Source organism: Eptatretus burgeri, chromosome 4 (assembly GCF_056783735.1).
Source record: "Eptatretus burgeri isolate ZD-2024b chromosome 4, Ebu_testis_v1, whole genome shotgun sequence".
Lineage (NCBI taxonomy): Eukaryota > Metazoa > Chordata > Myxini > Myxiniformes > Myxinidae > Eptatretus > Eptatretus burgeri.
Genome location: NC_140964.1, coordinates 56832794 through 56852731, shown reverse-complemented (window position 1 = coordinate 56852731; position 19938 = coordinate 56832794). Strand labels below are relative to the sequence as shown.

At 42.8% G+C, this 19938-nt stretch overlaps 2 protein-coding genes across 13 annotated transcripts in view; one reads left to right on the top strand and one right to left on the bottom strand.

Moving 5' to 3' along the window:
• The window catches only part of C4H14orf93 (chromosome 4 C14orf93 homolog), a 46727-nt gene that overhangs the window by 8499 nt on the left and 18290 nt on the right, over positions 1-19938 (top strand). Inside the window, exons 1-7 of one of the 6 annotated variants that reach the window (XM_085878171.1) lie at positions 3053-3396; positions 5258-5680; positions 8029-8372; positions 8500-8561; positions 11323-11426; positions 16154-16266; positions 16365-16953. In XM_085878171.1, coding sequence (XP_085734297.1) covers positions 5269-5680; positions 8029-8372; positions 8500-8561; positions 11323-11426; positions 16154-16266; positions 16365-16772 — 1443 coding nt within the window. In that variant the 5' untranslated portion in view covers positions 3053-3396; positions 5258-5268 and the 3' untranslated portion in view covers positions 16773-16953. Of the gene's footprint in view, positions 1-3052; positions 3397-3539; positions 5681-8028; positions 8373-8499; positions 8562-11322; positions 11427-16153; positions 16267-16364; positions 16954-19938 lie in introns of those variants that run through there. The other 5 variants (XM_085878173.1, XM_085878168.1, XM_085878167.1 and 2 more) reach the window with 5 other exon arrangements.
• AKTIP (AKT interacting protein) overlaps positions 17051-19938 on the bottom strand; it is a 51842-nt gene continuing 48954 nt past the window's right edge. For 6 of the 7 annotated variants that reach the window (XM_085878196.1, XM_085878199.1, XM_085878194.1 and 3 more), the window contains exons 9-10: positions 19144-19204; positions 17051-18738 (exon numbers count right to left, since the gene is read on the bottom strand). In XM_085878196.1, the coding sequence (XP_085734322.1) occupies positions 18643-18738; positions 19144-19204 (157 nt within the window). In that variant the 3' untranslated portion in view covers positions 17051-18642. The remainder of the gene's footprint in view (positions 18739-19143; positions 19205-19938) is intronic. The other variant, XM_085878200.1, reaches the window with a different exon arrangement.

Below are 19938 nucleotides of genomic sequence, written 5' to 3'. Positions count from 1 at the left end.
ATTCTACACTCAAGTCAGATGGTTATCTCGAGGAAACCTTCTTCTGCGCGTTTACGAGCTGAAAGATGAACTGAAGGAGTTCCTACGCACACAAGGGAAAACGGCATGGGTAGCGTTGCTTGAGTTGGACTCTTGGCTGTCAGAACTGTGCTATCTCGTTGATATCTTTGAACGTCTCAATGTCCTCAACCGCTCCCTCCAAGGCAAAGACGCCAACCTCATGATTTTTCACGACAAAATGAGCGGATTTCTGGCGACTCTAAAATTACTGGCAGACAAAGCAGCTGTTAAGCGCTTCGGCCTTCCCCCCCCTCCCCCCCCATCTGGTGGAGCATCTAACGACCTGCCAGTACGATGATACTGAGCTCGACAGTCTTTCTGGGGAGATAGCACGTCACCTTCGCTCGCTCATTGACCAGTTCGAGCACCATATCCCTGAGCTGGATGTGCAGTCCTTTTCTGTGGTTTGGGACCCTTTCACGGCTCCACTGGACTCGATTGCTGATGAAGATGATGCAGCACAGGAAGAGCTTGTACAGCTCCAGCAGGATTCAGGAGCGCAGGATCTTGCGTGGACGAATTCGTCATTGACATTCTGGTGCAAAATGCTGCCGTCGTACCCGACCCTGTCACGGCACGCCATTAGGTTCTCATGCCATATCCTTCATCATACTTTTGTGAGCAGTCGTTCTCCACCATGGTGGTGATTAAAACAAAGAACAGAAATCGCCTAGAAATGGAGCATGATATGATCCTGGCATTGTCATCTACTTCTCCACGAATAGAGAAGCTGGTTTCTGAAAAACAGGTTCATCCTTCTCACTGATATATCTAAATGTCATTCGGACTAAACTTCTGAAACATTCAACTGTACTATTTGGATACTGTCGGCTATTCTCCGTTTACTCGTCCATGAAAACATGACGATGGTGAATTAAGTACACAGTAAATTTTCTTGTGTCATATGAAATCTTATCTTAAAATATATTATGAATTGGGTTTTGAATCTTTTGGGTTGCGTGATGTGGAGAGGTTCTGAAATTGGGTCGCCACTAAAAAAAGTTTGAAAACCACTGTGCTAAAAAGACCAATGTAAGAAGGGACAGAAACGGGCTGGGAACATTTTGAATAAATTTATTAACAGTAAATAAAGACAAAGGCAAGACCTGGCGCGAATATGCAAGTAGGGAAGTATTTACAATAAGCAAAAACACTTACTCGGTTCTACTTAAAGACGGGCCCACATGCAGACACACGCACAAAAAGAAAAGAAACCCCAGAGTCTTTATTTGACCCTCACAGCCGTGAAGAGAGACAAGCTGGGGGTCAGAGTTCAATGGGTACCTGGTAGTTGGAGGGAAAGCATGCTCTGTAGTGCGGCACCTGCCAAAGGTTGTCGGTTGGGTCCCAGTCGCAAGTGTGGGACTCGTGGCTCGTGGCAGAGCTCACGTGGCGAATAGTCGGGGTCCACAGAACTCCTCTCCCCGTAAAAGCTACCGTGAACAACGAACCATACTGCTCACAGCCACCGTGAACAAAAAACTGCCTGACCCAACCACCGTGAAGACTCCTCGTTTCTCAGAAAGTCTCGGAGATGTATCTCCTCCCACGACGGGGAGGGGCTCTTGGCAAAAAATGCCTCGCTGTCCGCTCCTCATTGGACAGGGTCCTACGGCCCACCTTTCCGGGGCGGGGCCTTGGCCCCTGCCGGGAACCCCCAACCGCTCTTTCCACGGGGGGGGGGGGGGGTCAAACTTGATGAGTAACAGTATAATGCTTCAAAGGTACGTTGGTGGTGCAGCCGGTGGGCGGTGGATCGTGATGGGCCGAGGGGTCATGCAGATGGCTTGTTGGTTGTTAGATGTAAAGATTTAATAACCTTACTAAAAGAAGTCACAACGCACGTTTTTGATTCTCCCACTAGACAAAAGGAAAGGGACCTGATGACGCATGTACTTAACGGGATAACTGACTTTTGGGACCTGTATGTTGAATGCAAATGGTTTCCAGATCCGTAACAATATATATATATATATATATATATATATATATATATATATATATATATATATATATATATATATATATATATATATATATATATATATATATAGTGTGTGTGTGTGTGTGTGTGTGTGTGTGTGCTTGTTATCTCCATATGCAGTTTTCAAAAGGTAGAACATTGTCCTCCCAGGTGTCAAAGTTTCCACCTCAGTTTTGGTAAAGGCTGTTATGAATCATGGACCAAGGTGTAAAGTTTTGTTCTCAAAGTTTTGTTCCGAGGTCTCTTTTGAGGATCGTCACTGAGCTCTGGATCACTTCCAACTGTATTTCGTTTGTGGTAATATCCCCAGGGATGGTTTTTAATATGTAAGGTTCTTCATCATCATTCCCATTGCTTCAATGATCATTGGTGCAATTTTGGATCTCTTCAACTTCAAAGGTCTTTTCACTTCTTTTTGGAATCTTGGTATTTGGCCATTTTCTTCATTTCTACGTCGTTTAGGCCAAATTGTTGGGCACTGACGCCTCAATTAGCAATAAGTTGCAGTGTCCCATCATAATGCTTTGCTTTCTATGTTCACGCTCGATTTGGTCATCAGGTCGTATCTGAGCGTCACCTCCTTGTTTTCAAGAATCACTTTTGGTTCATGTTTGCACAAGTTTTGTGGAACTGGATTATTGAGATTTTTGAAGACGTTTTAATGGATTACTCCACGTACTTTGTTGTGCCTTTGTGTGTACAGCTTTTCTGACATGAGTTTTTTTTTTTTTTAAACATCCTAACAGGAAGTGACTCATGCTTTCTGTTTCTACCTTGAAGAACCTACACCTGTCTGATTCACTAAGTCCCACCATTTTCTTAAAGCCATTTTTCTGGTGTCCTTGGTTTTGGGCATTTTTTATGATTTGTTCTCAATCCCAGTTGAGATGACCTCTTCTTAGCCATTCCAATGGGCCTTCTTTGTCAATTGCCAATCTATCCAACTCTTGTTTTTTATTTCCCTGCTCTTTTATCATTCTCACAGTTGTCGGTGTCTTTTGACATTTCGTTTTATATATTTATTTTGTCCTTTTTGCAATTGTTGGAACTGTATTGCTATCTTTGTGTTTACGTACAAATTTGATTCAGTAGTCTGTTGAACTTTTCTCATACTCAGCCAACTCAGGGCCAGGAAAAACAGGAGGGCCAAAAGGCTATCACCCTGAAAGATCCCTTGATGTATCTTCACTCCTCTGGAATTTCGATGTTTCCTTCCGAGTGCTGAGATATCAATGTGGTGTTCCAGATCTCCATTGCTTTCTCAATCGATTGGATTACTCTCAATCATTTTGGTTGATCTTGTACACCCGCATGCATTTTATCATCCATGAATGTGGAACACAATTTATGAGGTAATGGGTAGAGTGTGCAAAGGGTAAGGAATATTTTAAATCAAACTGTGCTAACAGGGAAGGTGTGTGTGTGTGTGTGTGTGTGTGTGTGTGTGTGTGTGTGTGTGTGTGTGTGTGTGTGTGTGTGTGTGTGTGTGTGTGTGTGTGACAACCATGTGTACATAGACCGTAATCCTGAGTCAGTTTGCAACGACTGCAGACGCATGTCAGTTAACCCTAATTGTTGTGATTGTCAATTTTGAGCCACATCCCCAATTTCCCATGTTTCGCATTATTGCCATGATCTCCCCCTCTCCCCCACACCTCCCATACCTTTGGATGCACATTCCTCTGCAACCATCTACTCTTTGCCTGCATGATGTATCACACACCTAACGGTGACGACTCCATATATACATCTCTTTCTGCTAACACGGACCAACGAATATCCGCCAATCCCAACTCTCTATTTAATCCTCATCTCTGGCAATTTCATCCTGTCACGATGCCAGTTGGCTGAGATTTAGCACTGCAACAACCTGCCATGCCACTGCAGCTAAGCTGCTCAGGCCTTCTGTGATTCCATGGGTCTGATCTAATCTTTAAGCTTCCCTGCACAATCTCTGCACATGGTATGTCCTCCCTCCTGGATTTTATAGGAACCAACTTTCCATCCAACATTTCCTGTTCCTCCATTGCTCCGTTTAGCATGTTCTTGTAAAAGTACAAATCCCTCTGGCTGCAGTTAAAAGAGCAACCACAGCACGAAAGAGTCTGGATATTCCTCCAGGCTGACGGACAAGGATTTCAATGTGCCCTCTTCCAAAAGGATTCATCTTTCATCTCCTCCATACCCGGTATTGATGCAATGTGGGGAAAAGTTTTCATAAGAGCCTGCTATATCTTCATTCTACGTCAAACTAGCAGCAGCAGCAGCAGCAGCAGCAGCAGCAGCAACTTCCCTCTTTGCTGAGCTGGAAATGATTATACAGTACACTGATCTGATAAATGGAACGTGTCCTGGAAAATCGCACAGTCTCACCCTATCGCTTGAGAAACGTGATCAAACGAACCCACCTATCCATTCCTTTGGTCATCCATTGAAAGAGGTTCAGTCTCTTGAACTTCTCGGCCTCACCATCAGCCAAGACCTTTTCTGGGCTGACCGCACAGCAAAGTTGGCCTTCAAAGCCAGCGGCAGACTGGGCATCCTCTGTCGATCCAAATCTTTCTTTGGAAAGTCAGAACTACTCGCAGTCTACAAGGCATTTGTCTGTCCCTCAGTGAGTATCGCTCTCTCCTATGGACTGGTGCCGTTACCATCACATCTGTCTCTCCATGATTCTGTGCAATCTAAAGCTTTCAACATGATTGTAATGTCCTGTGTTGAGGCCAAAACACAAGGTCTCTTGCTCTCGCATCACAGGCAGGCCGGTGGTCTTTTGTTTTTTTCTACTATCCATTCTCCCATCTTGCTTGCTCGACTATCTCAGTCCTCCGATCATCTGTAGCAACTCCAGGATGGACACGTTCTTCCAGTTACCCCCTCTTGGTTAAACTTTCAAAATCCAGGACGACTGCCCAACTCCCTCTTTTGTTCCTCCTCTCTCTCTCCTTTTTGTGGACATTCTACCGTCATAGCTTCAAGCAGGCAGTGTACTGCCATCTCGTGTCATCCCCCATCACAACCCACAATCTTTTCTACCACGATTAATGGAAACCTATCCGAACCCGACTTTTTACCCTCAAGTTACCGTGTCATGGAATACAATGCTACTTTGTGGTACTTTTGCACTCTATAATGTTTGTTTTTTTTTTACTTCACTTGATTTGTGGTACTTTTCTGCTTTCGATTCACCTATGTTTGTGTTCGTTTGGGCAGATTTCATCACTATGTCTTTTAGTGCCACCATTGTATATACTCCTTCGGGACCTGAAGGTTCCAGAGAAAATACTTCGGCCACAACGTTGAACTGGGGTGAACATGGAGCGGTGAGCGGTCAAGGCGCGGTGACATCACCAGAACACCTTTTGCACCTCATCTACCAGCGAGTCGAGCAGGCCGTAACCTTGGCCGAGGAGGCTCGGGAAGCACACCGTGCCAACGCCATGGTCATGCAAGAACTTCGAGCCGAGTTGCAAGCTTTACGTCGTGGAGAAAGGACTGAAGTGGAATCGAGAGAGATTCTGGATCTAAAAGTTGAATGCGAGGACAATGGGGTTGAGTCTCCTGTTATTGATAGGGAACTTGCAGGAACGGATGACGCTTACTTCAGAGAGCAAGAACAAGATACGGAAATTCGAGGTGTGGTATATTATGTTAATTTCTACTTTTGGCACCTCATTGTCAATGAAGGTCGAGTTCTGTCAGTGTGAGCAAGTTAATACAAAATTATGATAAATACCTCAAATTGCTTTTGGCATGGGATATGCATCTCAATCAAGAAAAAGAGCAATCGGAGATTGTAGACCCTCGCCAGGACTTGTTTTGTGTGCTGGTGTGTTATGTAATTAATTAGAACCGGCAGTAATGACCGGGTACCAAGACGTCCCAGTTTGATTGGACACCTGAACCTGACCCATGATGACATTTTATTATTATTCAATTTAATTCAGAACGGGTGCAATACCCTCTTCTTCGGCGAGGGTAATAACGTGATGCCAGGGAGATCGATGCTGAAGACGACACACACCGAGCCTACGTTGCCTTCAGAAAGTATTCACACCCCTTGACTTTTGTCACATTTTGTTGTTTCGGCCTGAATTTAAAATGGATTCAACTTAATTTTATTTTGTTACAGATCCACACAAAATACCCCAAAATGACAAAGTGAAAACATGTTTTTAGAAAGTTTTACAAATTGATTAAAAATGAAAAGCTGAAATGTCTTGCATCAATAAGTATTCAACCCCCTGAGTCAATACTTTGTCGAAGTGCTTTAGGCAGCGATTACAGATTTGAGTCTTCTTCAATATGTCTGCATCAGCTTTGCGCGTCTAGATTTTGGGATTTTTCTCCCATTCTTCCTTGTAGATTTGTTTAAACTCTGTCAAGTTGGACGAAGAGCGGCGGTGAACAGAAATCTTCTAGTCTTTCCACAGATTCTCAATGGGATTCATGTCTGGGCTTTGGCTCGGCCACGCAAGGACTTTCACACGTTCTTGTTCCGAAGCCATTCCACTGTTGCTTTGGCTGGATGTTTGGGGTCAATGTCCTGTTGGAACGTCAATCTTTGCCACAGTCTCAGGTCTTTTGCACTCTGAAGCAGGTTCTCCTCAAGGATTTGCCTGTATTTGGCTCCATTCATTGTTCCCTCTATCCTTACAAGTGTCACAGTCCCTGCCGCTGAAAAGCATCTCATAGCATGATGCTGCCACCACCATGCTTCACGGTAGAGATGGTTTAAGATGGGTGATGAGCTATGCTCGATTTCTGCCAGACTAACACTTTACATTCAGACCAAAGAGTTCATTTTTTTTTGTCTCATCAGAACACAGAATCTTTAGCCTCATGCTGTCAGCATCTTTCACATGCCTTTTTGGAAACTCCAGGCATGCTGTCACGTGCCTTTTTCTCAGGAAAGGCCTCCATCTGGTCATTCTCCCACAAAGCCGAGATTTGTGAAGTGCTGCAGAGACTGTTGTCCTTTCGACAGGTTCTCCAATCTCAACCAAGGAACTCTCTAGTTCTATCAGAGTGATCAACGGGTTCTGACAAAGGTCCTTCTTACCCAGTTGTTCAGTTTGGTCGGACGGCCAGCTCTAGGAAGAGTCTGGGTCGTTTTGTATTCTTTCCATTTCCTCATGATGGATCTCACATCATGATGGCTTCTCTTGTGAACTTTCAACACTCTATAAATTGTTTTGTACTCTTCCCCAGACCTATGCCTCCTCACAATTCTATCTCAGAGTTCTACGGACAGTTCCTTGGACTTCATGGTAGAGGTTCTCCTCCGACATGCACCGTCAACTGTGTGACCTTGTATAGAAAGGTGTGTTTCTTTCTACATCATGTCCAATCAATTGAATCGGCCACAGATGAACTCTATTCTAGTTGTGGAGACGTCTCAAGGATGATCACAGGAAATTGGATGCACCTGAGCTCAATTTGGCGTGTCATAGCAAAGGGGTTGAATACTTATTGATGCATGACATTTCAGCTTCTCATTTTTTTTTTAAATTAATTTGCAAAAAATTCTTAAGACATGTTTTGATTTTGTCATTTTGGGGTATTTTTTTTTCATTCTGTCAATTCCAAATTCTTGATTTAGCCGACGGGGGACATTGCATCAGCAGCACAGCCGTACATCACCCTCCTAGCGAACGATGCAACCCACAGCCACATGGCGCATACGAAAGAATAAGTTCGTAAATCAAATCCGTCACGCCATTGTACCTCAAATCGTTAATTGAAGAGTATTTACCGTGATCATGAAGAACTTGGGACCAATGAGGACCCATGTTTTACATACGTCAAAGGAGTGTTGCTAAAGGAAACTCTAAATGTTTTAGTTCATGTTGTATACAGTAATATGAATACATATTTGTTGGAATTGCTTTTTATTTACCCTTTAAAAATAAATTCCCAAATGTGAAATTAACTTCACGATGCTTCAAAAACACAAGATTTTACGTTTTTACATCCTTTGACAGACTCTTCTCTTGACGAATACTTCCCAGCTACAAACTCAAAAGGAAAGGGCGAACATAGTGAAGTGGAGCCAGCTGTGGCTGCAACAATTGTGAAATACCCAGCACCTGAATGCAAGGAAGAGAACTTTGATAATGAAGGTTGGGAACAACCCAGGACCAGTGTGAAACACAGCCAATTGGCCTGCGTCACATCCAGCCCGAGGGGTCCATCCGGCTTCACACGGCGACAAAGCCGCCGCAGCGGAACCAGCGAAATCTACAGGAGTCCATGGGCCTCAAATCACCTGGCCTCTCTGCAGGAAAGCAATGCATTCAAGCGGCGCAAGAGAGATCTAGTTATATCCGTAAGTGCTGAAGGGGGTTGTGAGAGTGTGACTTTTTGATTTACGGGGCAGCAGCTTCTGGAACTTAATGGCTGAATCACGGTTGAGCTGCCGTCTCACAGTGTGTGTTTGTGTGTTTTCTGCACAGAAGCTGGTGCATCGAATCCACAACCAACAAGGCAATGACAAACGGTTCAACGGAGCAGAAGGGTACAATAGGATGATGGCTTTTTTTGGAAATGCGTTATTTATTTTCTAAAACCTAATGGCTGTTTCACGATTGTCTTTCCTGGTTTGAAAAAAAAATGAAGCTAATGACATCAGAGATGGGAGTGGCAGGGGTTGTTAAGCCTGTAAGCCATGAGACTCACCCAAAGATAGTGCTCCAGGTCATTATAAAATTTATTATATTTTTGTAAATAGCCTGCAATATTAAGAAGCTTCACTGGTCAGATAATAACGAGAAACCTACAATGGAATAGAACTAGGACACTCGGTAGAGCGCATACCTCCGCCACGCAATGCCTGATCCACGAGAACATATCAGGCCCAATACATTTTTGAAATATCATGCTATACAGTACGATATCGTTTTTTGGCCCGATCTCTCAATGTTGAAGAGGAGGAGGACATTGGGACCATACTCTGTGCAGAGCGTTGGTGCTGCTTCAGCAGTCTCCTTGGCTATTGGGCACAATCCTGGACGGGTCGCCACTCCGACACAGGATGGTGAAGAATCACTTTCAAAATTAAATTAATCTCGTATCCGGATTCGGATCTTCACCAAAATTGAATCAATTAGTCCTTGCGACACACCCAACTTGTCCACCACGTTTCATCTGAATCCCTCCACAACTTTTTTTAGATATCGTGCGATATATCATTTTTGGCCCTATCTCTCAATTGTGAAGAATCACTTAAAAAAATTATCAGATCCGTATCCGGATCTTCAGCAAAATCTAATCAATTCTTCCTCGTCACACACCCAACCTGTCCATCAAGTTTCATCCAAATCCGTCCACAACTTTTTGAGATATCCTGGACATAAACAAATAAACAAGCCAGTAGGCGGCCATGGGTCGCCGAGCATCCGATGACCTTTGACCCCTGATCTGAGTTAATCTAGTACTAAGTACTTACGAAATTGCAATCAAATTGGTTAACCCGTGTATGAGCAAGGGGGCTTTGAATGGTCATTTTGCCCAAAAAAATGCACTCATTGACCTTTGACCCCTGACTTAGCCGAGATAGGTCAATGTGTCCTGAAGCAAAGTTATAGTACCCATTGAGTACTCTGTACCTATGAACTTTCGTTCGTATCGGTTAACCCGTGTAGGAGCAAGGGGGATTTGAATGGTCATTTTGCCCGAAAAATGCACTCGTTGACCTTTGACCCCTGACCTAGCCGAGATAGGTCAATATGTCCTGAAGCAAAGTTGTAGTACTCATTGAGTACTATGTACCGATGAAGTTTCATTCGTATCGGTTAATCCGTGTAGGAGCAAGTGTGCCTTGAATGGTAATTTTGCCTGAAAAATGCACTTATTGACCTTTGACCCCTGACCTACTCGAGATAGGTCATTATGCAAATGAGCAAAGTTGTAGTACTCATTACGGTCGATAATTAGTATGTAAAGATTCATTCGATTCGGTTCAACCGTCTTGGAGCTAGTGTACTTTGAATTTTCAGCGGGAATGCTCAATGGCCCTCGGACACCCAAGTTGAGAGGGTTACCATTTGGAAACTATAAGATATAGAAAAAAATGGATGTCGTATAGAGGATAGAGAATCACCTTAAGATTATGCATACCAAATCTCATCGAGTTCCATCTACTGATAACTACTCGGTATCAATTTGAATGAAAAGTACCGAAAATACGGTTTGATATCGGAAATCCCCAAAGTTCGAGGGGGTGCTGTGGGTGAACAAAGATCTAAATCGAAAATCCGGCTTGATTGTTTGTGCACAATGTATTCCAGACGATTAGTGTGAATTTTCATGACCATCTGACCATAACCCTAGGAGGAGTAGCATTTGGCGCGAAGGCACCTCCAGCTCTCGCATATTATCGATTTTTACCCTTTGACCCCTGACCTAAGCAATATCAGTCAATATGTCCTGAGGCAAAGTTGTAGTACTCATTGCGTGCTCTGAACCTGCAAAGTTTCATTCGGATCGATGCACTCACCTGGTCGCGAGGGGGCCTTTAATTTTCACCAATTTTCGGGCATACCCCATTTGTAGGGGGCGCTGCGGGTAAACTATTCCATATATCACAAAAACCGGAATATATTTGGTAGAGCATCACCTGTAGATGATGCATGTCGAATTTCATAAGCCTACATGGGATAATGGCTTTCGGAATTGATTTCGCGTGAACGGTACCGATTTTGAAGATTTTTCGGCTGTTGCTAGGGAACCAAAGCGTCCCTAGCAACCATCACAATTTCCAAAGCACACGGTCGTAAGATGTACCTACCACCCGAATTTGGTCAAAATCCGCCCACATTTACTACCAATTATGCTGATGACAAACGAACAAACATCCAAACAAACAGACAAAATTACTGACAATAAGGGTCACCTATTTCAGCGACCCAACAAACAGAAAGGGGTGAAAACATAACCTCCTTCACCTTAGGTGGCAGAGGTAATAATGTACAAACTTGGACATATTTCTTTGCTTGGGTGAGTACTGAGTAGTAGTGCCTAGTCGAGTTACTGGAGCATGTCATCGGTCCAGCCTTCAGTGCTGTTTCCGTTACATCGATACTTTACCAAGACTTAAGTTGGTGTACAATTTGAAAATGCATATATAATATAACTGTTAAAGTTATTTCATAACCTATATATATATATATTTTGTCAAAGCCCAGTTCACCACCATAAAGGTGGAATGATGAGTATGCATGAAACGGAAAGCACAATGTTAAAACGTATCTACGGCCATTGTGTTGTGGTTTTAACAGATTGAAATCTCCATGGAACATGACGGTGCTGAGATTTCTGTTGGACAGACTAAGAGAAGAACTTTCAGACTCGGAAAATTTTTATGCAGATAAAGAACTTAAAGGTTTGTTGTGATTGGAGTGCAATTGCATTAAGTATACAATGTTACTTGCTTTACAACCGGAAATACTCGTAGTTTACTTCATTGATTGCTAGAACCAGGATAATTACAAACTCGTGGTTCTGGCACGGTCCAGGGGGTCCAATCTAGAGACCCTGCTCAGGTAAAGATGCGCTGTAGCCTCGTTGGTCCAAACACTGTTCGCCGCAATCAGTCACGTGAATGCCCTAGCAATTTTGCCCTGATAAACAAGACTGCTGAGTTTGCTCCACTTATCCATCTCATGAGTTTTTTTTTTGTTTTTTTTAGCAAGAACAATTGCTAAAAAATAAATTGTTTAAACTTCGCATGTGAACAAACATAAAAGCAATTCCCATTGTTGTAAATTTCATTCATTTTACACGTCAATCAAACATGTTCAAAATGTTTTGCACTCCATTCCTAACTTCTGGAAACAAACATCAGGCAACTAATAATACAAGCACAGACAGATTACAATTCCGTTACCCTGTATATCAGGTAATCAAGATGAGACATGAGCTTTCACTCTTGGTCTCCGCCCAGAGATGTATAAATACTGAAGCACAAAAGAGAGAAAAACAGACACACTATGGAAGGGTTGTGCAGTGGCAGCTTCTTATTTTTAATCCCGGTGTTTCACAAGCAGGGCGATTCATCAATGTGCATGCCGTCCCTCGGATGGATGTTAAAGAGCAGGTTGCGGGTCACCAAACATGTTCTGAAAATTTATCAATATGATTATATGTGCATTAAATAGTTCGATGCAAACTATTGTGGTTGCCTAACTATTGGGAAAATTAATGAAATTTAACTCCGAAGTTGTTATTTCTCGAGGCTGTTGGAAAAACAGCCACATGCAATATATGGATGGTGACGTCACGTTCTCCAAAACAAAGCGGACGCTCACTCGCTCATGGAAGAAGTGTCCAGTTCAGCGGGCCGTTCTTTCGCTTTTTTGAGCTTGCAACTGTCTATATTATCCTTTTTTATTTTGAATTATTGTAGAACAAAGTTATTTGGATATTTGTACATCATGCCTCGTACGTGTGTCGTCATGTTTTGCGAAAATGGCTGGAAAACGGGTAATCGCTCCCACTGATTCCCGAAGGAATCAAACATTCGCCGGCAGTGGATAAGATTTGTACAAACAAAACGCGCGAATTTTCCCCCAAAGAAAACTGGTAAAGGGGACCCTTTGGATAGACTCGTCATTTGTGGGGACCATTTCACAGCCGAGGATGATGAAGGCAACGCAATGAGTGAGCTCGGTTTCAAAACAAGCGTGACGCTGTGCCCACCATTCAGCCTTCTCCTCCTCAGCTGGCTCCTGCTTCATCTTCTCACACTGTCACCGACGATTATTCACAGTTTAATTTTAATGGCCAATTATTCAATTAGCCCCAACGTATTTTGCCTTTTCGCAATGTCATCGCAAGTAAAAACACAAAGAGAATTGAAGAGAACCCCCCCCCCCCAAAAAAAAACTTTCAAACAAACACACAGGCCATTCCTTCGCTCTCGTAAACAGAATAGAATGCAGTGCCCCTCCACCAGTACACACATTGGAAATGGTACTCATTTCGCCAACCTCAGAAGGATGACAGGCTGAGTCAACCCCTTGGTGTATTAATTCAGCAGCCGACGGGGCTTGAACTCAGGACCCTAGGATCCCAAGCCACCACCCTAACCACTGAGCCAACACCAGGCTACTAGAGAGTTAAAAAAAAAATTATATCAAGTCACAGTCGCATCAAACTTTACATTATTTTATGCATTGAACAAGAAAATGAAAATCTACAAACCAATCTGTCTGGTGGAGTATGTCAGTGTGAACTGCCGGACAGTCAGTCCTGCCACTTGTACACGAAATAGGCCGTTTTCTGTCACTTGCAAGTGGCTCAAATTTATATGGCTCAGGGCAAGAAACTCCATAGTATAAATTCCCATCATCCTCCGACTCGTCCTCGGCAATATCGGAATGAAAAAAAACTCAAATTCATCGCCGCTGAAATCACTCTCTGATTCGCATCTCGCCATTGTTTACACGCTGTTTCCGAATGTTCACGAAGTTTTCGGAGAACGTGACGTCGTAGCATCTTCGGTAACTTCCGCACTGTTTTTCGATCACCGACAAAAGTTTTGACTTAAAAGTTAATTTTAGCATATTTTGAGTTTCAAGTATAAGAAAATAAATACCCAACGATTATTAATGTGCTTACAACCTTCGAATCACGCGAAGTCATCAGCGACCCAAAACCTGCTCTTTAAACTGAGCGTCCCATCTACCAACAGTTGGTGCACGTTAAAGATTCCACGGTGTCTGTCACAAAGGGTAGGCAAGCTATTGCTAGCACCATGAACAAATCACAAATTCCTGCCCTAACCTCCAGAGGGCATTGCATCAGCGGCACCACCATGCCCTCAGCCAATGATGCTACCCCCAGTATTGTGCTTCATATGAAAAAGAAGATGCGACGAGGGAAGGTTAGTGGGCAAGCCGAGATCACTGTTTTTCTCGAGTGATGTATCAACTTGCTTGGCACCAGCAATGCAAAACAGCCAGCATGTGAGAGCATGCATTTGCTTCCTTCAGAGCCACAACATGGTGGACAGGCCACTCATGTGCCTCAGACTTGCCCAGGTTCTCGTTCCAATAATGCCCGCCCACGCCCATCGACCCTCGACCGCTGTGTTACTGTCATTCTCCACCTCAGTCTCTCAACCTTGATCTCATTTCCCACAGCTCAAACTGATTCCAGCAAACTGTCTGTGCTGCTGCATGTGCTTAAATACCCAAAAAATCATTGTTCCGAAGCCATAGATAAATTTCGCGTTTACAAATTTAAGAGCAAGAGCAAGGTGTACTGAGGTGGGGTAGAGGAGGTTACCCCCAGCCTCAGACTCTTCCTGAGACAGTAATGATTGGTGGGAGACCAGCAGGATATTTTCTTGTCCGAGGGCACAGATTTTTGAATGTTGCACACCCGACACCAAGCTTTTTTTTCACCACAGTCTGGATACTTGCTCAGACCGACTGACTGACAGGGATTGCAATTTGTCTTCCAGCAAAAGCATCGGTCTTTCATCTCTGCAGGCTATATTGATTCCATCTGGGAAAGGTTTCATAAAAACCTGCTGCGTCTCCATTCTACGACAGACTTGTCAGCAGTGGAATCCATCTCGACCGAGCTGAAAACAGATACTGGCCTAAGAGTTAGAACATATCAATCCAAGCAAATCTCCCATTCTCACCCGGTTTTTCCAAAAATCGTCAAACTAACCCACTTGTATATTTCCATTATCAATCAATGGAAGTCTCTCACAATGTCCTTGTCATCAGATACGACCTCTCATGGGTCGGCCAGATATCAATGTTAGCCTCCAAACCCAACCACAGACTTAACATCCTCTGTCCTTCCACATCATTCTTTCAAAAATCAAACTATTCACAGCCTTTTAAGACTTTGGTCCATAAGTCAATAGCATGCTTACCCCCCCCCCCAAGCTGCACCCCATCACCACATCCCTCCTGCGGAATCTGTCAAATCCAAAGCTCTTAACCTAATATTGACGTCTCCTGCAATGAGACCAAAGCACAAGATCTGTTTTTTTTTTAATCGTCCCTCCTCCGGTTTAGCTGCCTCTGTTTTCAGCCCTCCAACACTCCCTTCCTCAATGATGCACGCATTCTATCTCCCTCCTTGTTAAATGCCCTCCAAAATCTAGTATCCCTTCTCGAACATCCAGGCTTCCTCCCACCCCCAACCTCCACTTTGTTCCTTTTTTCACAAATCTGTGGAGTTGCCTCCCAGAGACTGCTGATTTGCACTCTTCCTATCGCCATCCTTCCCACTTACATCAACCTTTATTTTGTAATCCAAGGTTGCCAGTGTAAATTAAATCACTTAACAGGAGGATGAGGTGTCTTGTCTGCTCCTTCCCACCACAGACAGGTTTGTTGGCTAGCAGTTTATCACCTCTGTTTAAAACTAGAAAGGCACTCAGTAGAACGCATACCTCCACCAGGCTGAACAGTTTACATTTTGTAACCCACGGACAGGCTGAATCTAAATCCGGACCTGAACCAAAATCGAATCGACTTGTTCTTATCACATACCGAACTCATCGACCACATCCAAGTTTTTTAAAATCTAGTTTTTAGTCCAATCTCTCAATGGTGAAGAATCACCTAAAAAAAAAAACAATAATGGATTTAAAAAACCAGATCATCACCAAACTCGAATCAATTTGTCCTTGTCACACACCCAACCTGTCCACCAAGTTTCATCCGAATACGTTCCCAACTTAAGATATCCTGCTTACAGACAAGAGACAGACACCGGTACAAACAAACATAACCTCCGTCCACCTTCGGTGGTGGAGGTAAGAAGGCTTTTTGAATGCTCATTTAATCGTTAGCCAGAAACATTTCCTCAGTGACCACTCTTGTCTGATCCAATCATGTACTGGTAAAACTGTCTATTCTATTGTTAGTTTTTATTTCTGGCCATTTAGATTTATTAATGTTATTTACAAAGATGTGGTGATAGCATTTGTGGAACCAGAGTAATTTAGAGTGTGTGGAGGGATAACGGTTAAATTTGTTTTACCATATTTGTGTATAAACGTTGCCCCTCGTTTGAAGGAACAATTTGTGAAAATGAGATAAAAGATAGTGCACTGCTGTGCTTATTTTACTTGTGCTTCAGGAGCCTGTGTGTCATACTTCCTCACAAAACGGCGTGAGTATCGCAACTCGCAGAACCCCGATCGTAGCCTTCGAGAACGAGAGGAGAAAAAATTACGGAGTCGGAGATACCGGGTGGGTACGAAGTGATTACAAGAAAAATTAAATTCTAATATTTGTATCTATGCTTTCGGAAACGGTTTTGTGACATTTGCAAATCCTTGACATGACAGCTTTTTGGAAACAGAACAAGCACGGTGAAGCATTTCCTAGTAGATGATCAGAATCTCTGGGAAGGAGTCACAGAAGAACTCATGTCCGATGAGGAGGACAGCACAATGGAGCCAGGCGTGTGGGTCGCTCGGCCACCTCGCTTCCGGACACCAGCGCTCACGGACCTCTGTCGGCGTCTAGACATTGCATCTCGGCATGGCGCACGGCCAAACCGCGTGCTCGGTCCACCTTCTGACCGACCTCCTTCGCAGGAAGCATACCATTTGTCAACACGCTTAGTCTGCCTCGATTCGCTGCAGGGACCTATTATTGACCATGATGGGACACTGTCCTTTTCCCTGGATGAGCAGGGTGAGGAAAGGATTTCTTGTTCAAGAGATGACATTGGACCTCAACCTCTGATATGATTCAAAGAAAGGAAGTTGGGGCCATAATGTATCCCCAGAGTAGAATTTTTTTTAAATAAATAGACATGTTATGAGAGAGAGATTACAACAATTTGGAGAATTTGTTGTTTCTTTTTTATACATATATATATTTTTTGGTCCAAGGTGATACAATGGAGTAAAGACTAAATTTACTAACATCTCCCTTTGCCCCTGCTTATTGCAAGTAGAGCAAAATCTTGTTGACTGCTTATAAAATTGTACTCATTTTTGTGCAGGATGGTTCAAGGAATTGGGGATCAGTTTGTAAAACCTTTTATTTTGGACGTGACTCCACAACGCCATTGCCACCTCACAGCAATAATCTTGAGGGAAGTGGAGGGGGAGGGGGAAAAAAAAAGTCCAAACAATGGGGTGAAACCACACAGGAACTCAAGTATGTCATGACCAAGCTTTTGAGTGCCCTCATACCCAGTGTTTTCAAATATGTCCCAAAGAAGCTGGAGATGTTTTGAAGCGTTTGGATCATGATTGTTTACACTGACAAATAGAAAGACAGACAACTGATCCTTCATTTTAAAGGCCACCCTGTAAAAAGGCAGGAAAATAATTATATGTACATGGCCGCAAAGTTTGTACAAACGGCTTTTTGGTGAAGGGTGGGAAACCTCAATCACATCACTGAGTAACCACATCCAAATCATCATTGCCCAACCGGTCAGTAGAAACACTAGGGGTAATGACTGATGGTAAATATTAACACCACGGTGCATTACTACGCCTTGCATTTCAGTTGTATCCCATCAAACTTGCAGCATGCATTAGGGAGGGATTGTAACAGTTCATGCAAGAGTTTGAATATACTGCAAATACATTTTGTTCATGGTAATAAAACAAAATAAAAACTTCCAAAATAACCGAAGAACAAGAGTTGCTTCAAATGTACAAATCCACACTGTTGTGCAATTCATTAATTTGTACACAATAACCAATGAATAACCATGACAGTCATAGTTGTTTTAAAATGTGTGCTCCGAGCGATCAAAAATAAAACTTTCCACAAAGCTTCTTATTCAAAGCATACCATCATCAATCTTCAAATATGATAAATGGCAATGCTGTACTAGAAAGAAAAAAAGAAAAAAAAAAAAAAGGTTTCAGCACAAACCTTGTTTGTTTTTTCATCCAACTTTTTGAACTTGCCAACGTCAATTCATCCCTTTCACACTACAAAGTGAACCATGCTATGCTGAATCCCACCACGTCGTGGGATCATTCATTTTACCCGACCCTCATCATCTATGTCTATGTTTTATGAGCAAAGAGTACATAATGTCCTAATCCAGCATAAGAACCTTTCCAAACTGTGCAAGCACTAATTGCTGCATTGCCTTTGTGGAACTCTCAAATTAGTACAAGTTTGAGCAAAAAAATTAAAAAGCAGCAATATTAAAATTTCGGTAAAATTTTACATACAAGTCCTCAACCTACCGAAATCTTCTCACCAACTGATGGTGCAGTTTATCTGCTCAAGCCTGTACGAGAAAGCACATTACTTGGCTGGGCGTGTGCATGCAAACAAACTACAGCAAGCACGTGCAAATCCAACAACCGTCTGATAGTTAGCTTAGGAGTTTTCAGAAGCGCTCGTTCAAGAAGAAACTTTCCTGCATCGTAAATGCAGAATGGGTCAAGGTCAAAAGCACCAGACTCGTTAATATACCCTAAATGTAAACACCCCTGGCAGGCGTTAGAAATCTTAACATTCAGAATGTGTACAAAGCACACTAACAAATCACATTTGCAATTCAGCAGTGTTTCCACCAAGTTAAAAACAAACAAAACAAAACAAAAAAAAGCACAAAACGTGACGAGCACGCGGGTGTGGTATTCAGAATGGGGAACCGTCCTTGCTGAATGGCCAGGGTGAGCCAGGTTTCACCCACGACAGGCCGGGCCTCTGAGATTGCTGTTCCTCGGTTGGTTTCTTTTGGGAAGTTGGAGGGAAAGGGGGGGGGGAGGGAGGATATTTCAGCATGTTCATAATTGCTGAGCAATCAAGTCTCATTAAATATCTATCAACCTTCAATTTTCATTACCTCTCCATATGACTCAAAGGGAATGAGGAATGTGAACCCATGAGAAACTCAGTGCAGCTCGGTGAAGAGTGAAGTACCCACAGGAATGCACGTATAGTACTACTTGTTTAAACTTGCACAATTTCTGCACCTTTCGGGTCATCGAACTTTATGCTTTATTTAATTGGAAAAATAAATGTAATTCTGTACTGGGGCCAACTAATCCATACACTGAAGAAGGAAACAGCTTAAAAAAAATGTATATATACAATACAATGTTGAAATAGATTTTTTATTATTATTCTTTTTTTTACCCAGTGATTCAGCATCCTCTCACGCACCTCATCGTGCATATTTGGCATCCAAGGAGAAAACCTGGGTGAAGGAAACAAAAGCAAGTTGGATGAGAAAACAATATCCAGAAACGTGCAAATGAGAGAAAAGCAAAATACTTATTTTTTGTCGATGGAACTCAATTTTATGCAAAACTAACTTGGCAACTGAAGCTCAAAAAAAAATTTTTTTTTAATAATAAAAAAAAAAACCAACAGACCCTGCACTTGCAAATAACATTTTAGGGAAAGTGAATTTTTAGCTTATCTGGAATTTACATTCCAGATAATGCTAGGTTCCCACTGTCATGCGATCCGTTATGAATGCCATGATTGGCTATTCGTAGCTGATCATGGAATTTCTCTGAAAGTCTGTTCCCTCTATCACGATGCGTGGCACGATTGAAATCGTGGTCTCACAGAGCGTGGTGTTTCTTGTCTAAGATCGATCCCGATCACCACGATTAGATGCGATCTGTCGCGCTTTATTACGATGCAATATGACCTGATACGATGATCCCGATTGACAATTGATCGGAGAAAAATTTTGAACTGTTCAAAATTTTTCTACGATTCACACGATTGCCACGACTGACCTCAAGATCTGATAAGATCTGATAGGATCGCCACGATTAAGACCACAATTTCAATCGTGCCACACATCGTGATAGTGGGAACCTAGTTTAAGGTATAGTCATTGCGCACTGTCCATCCGTCCGTCCCCTTTTTCAATTTCTCTGGTCAAAATTTTGCAGCAACGTTCCTCTCCTGACTAGG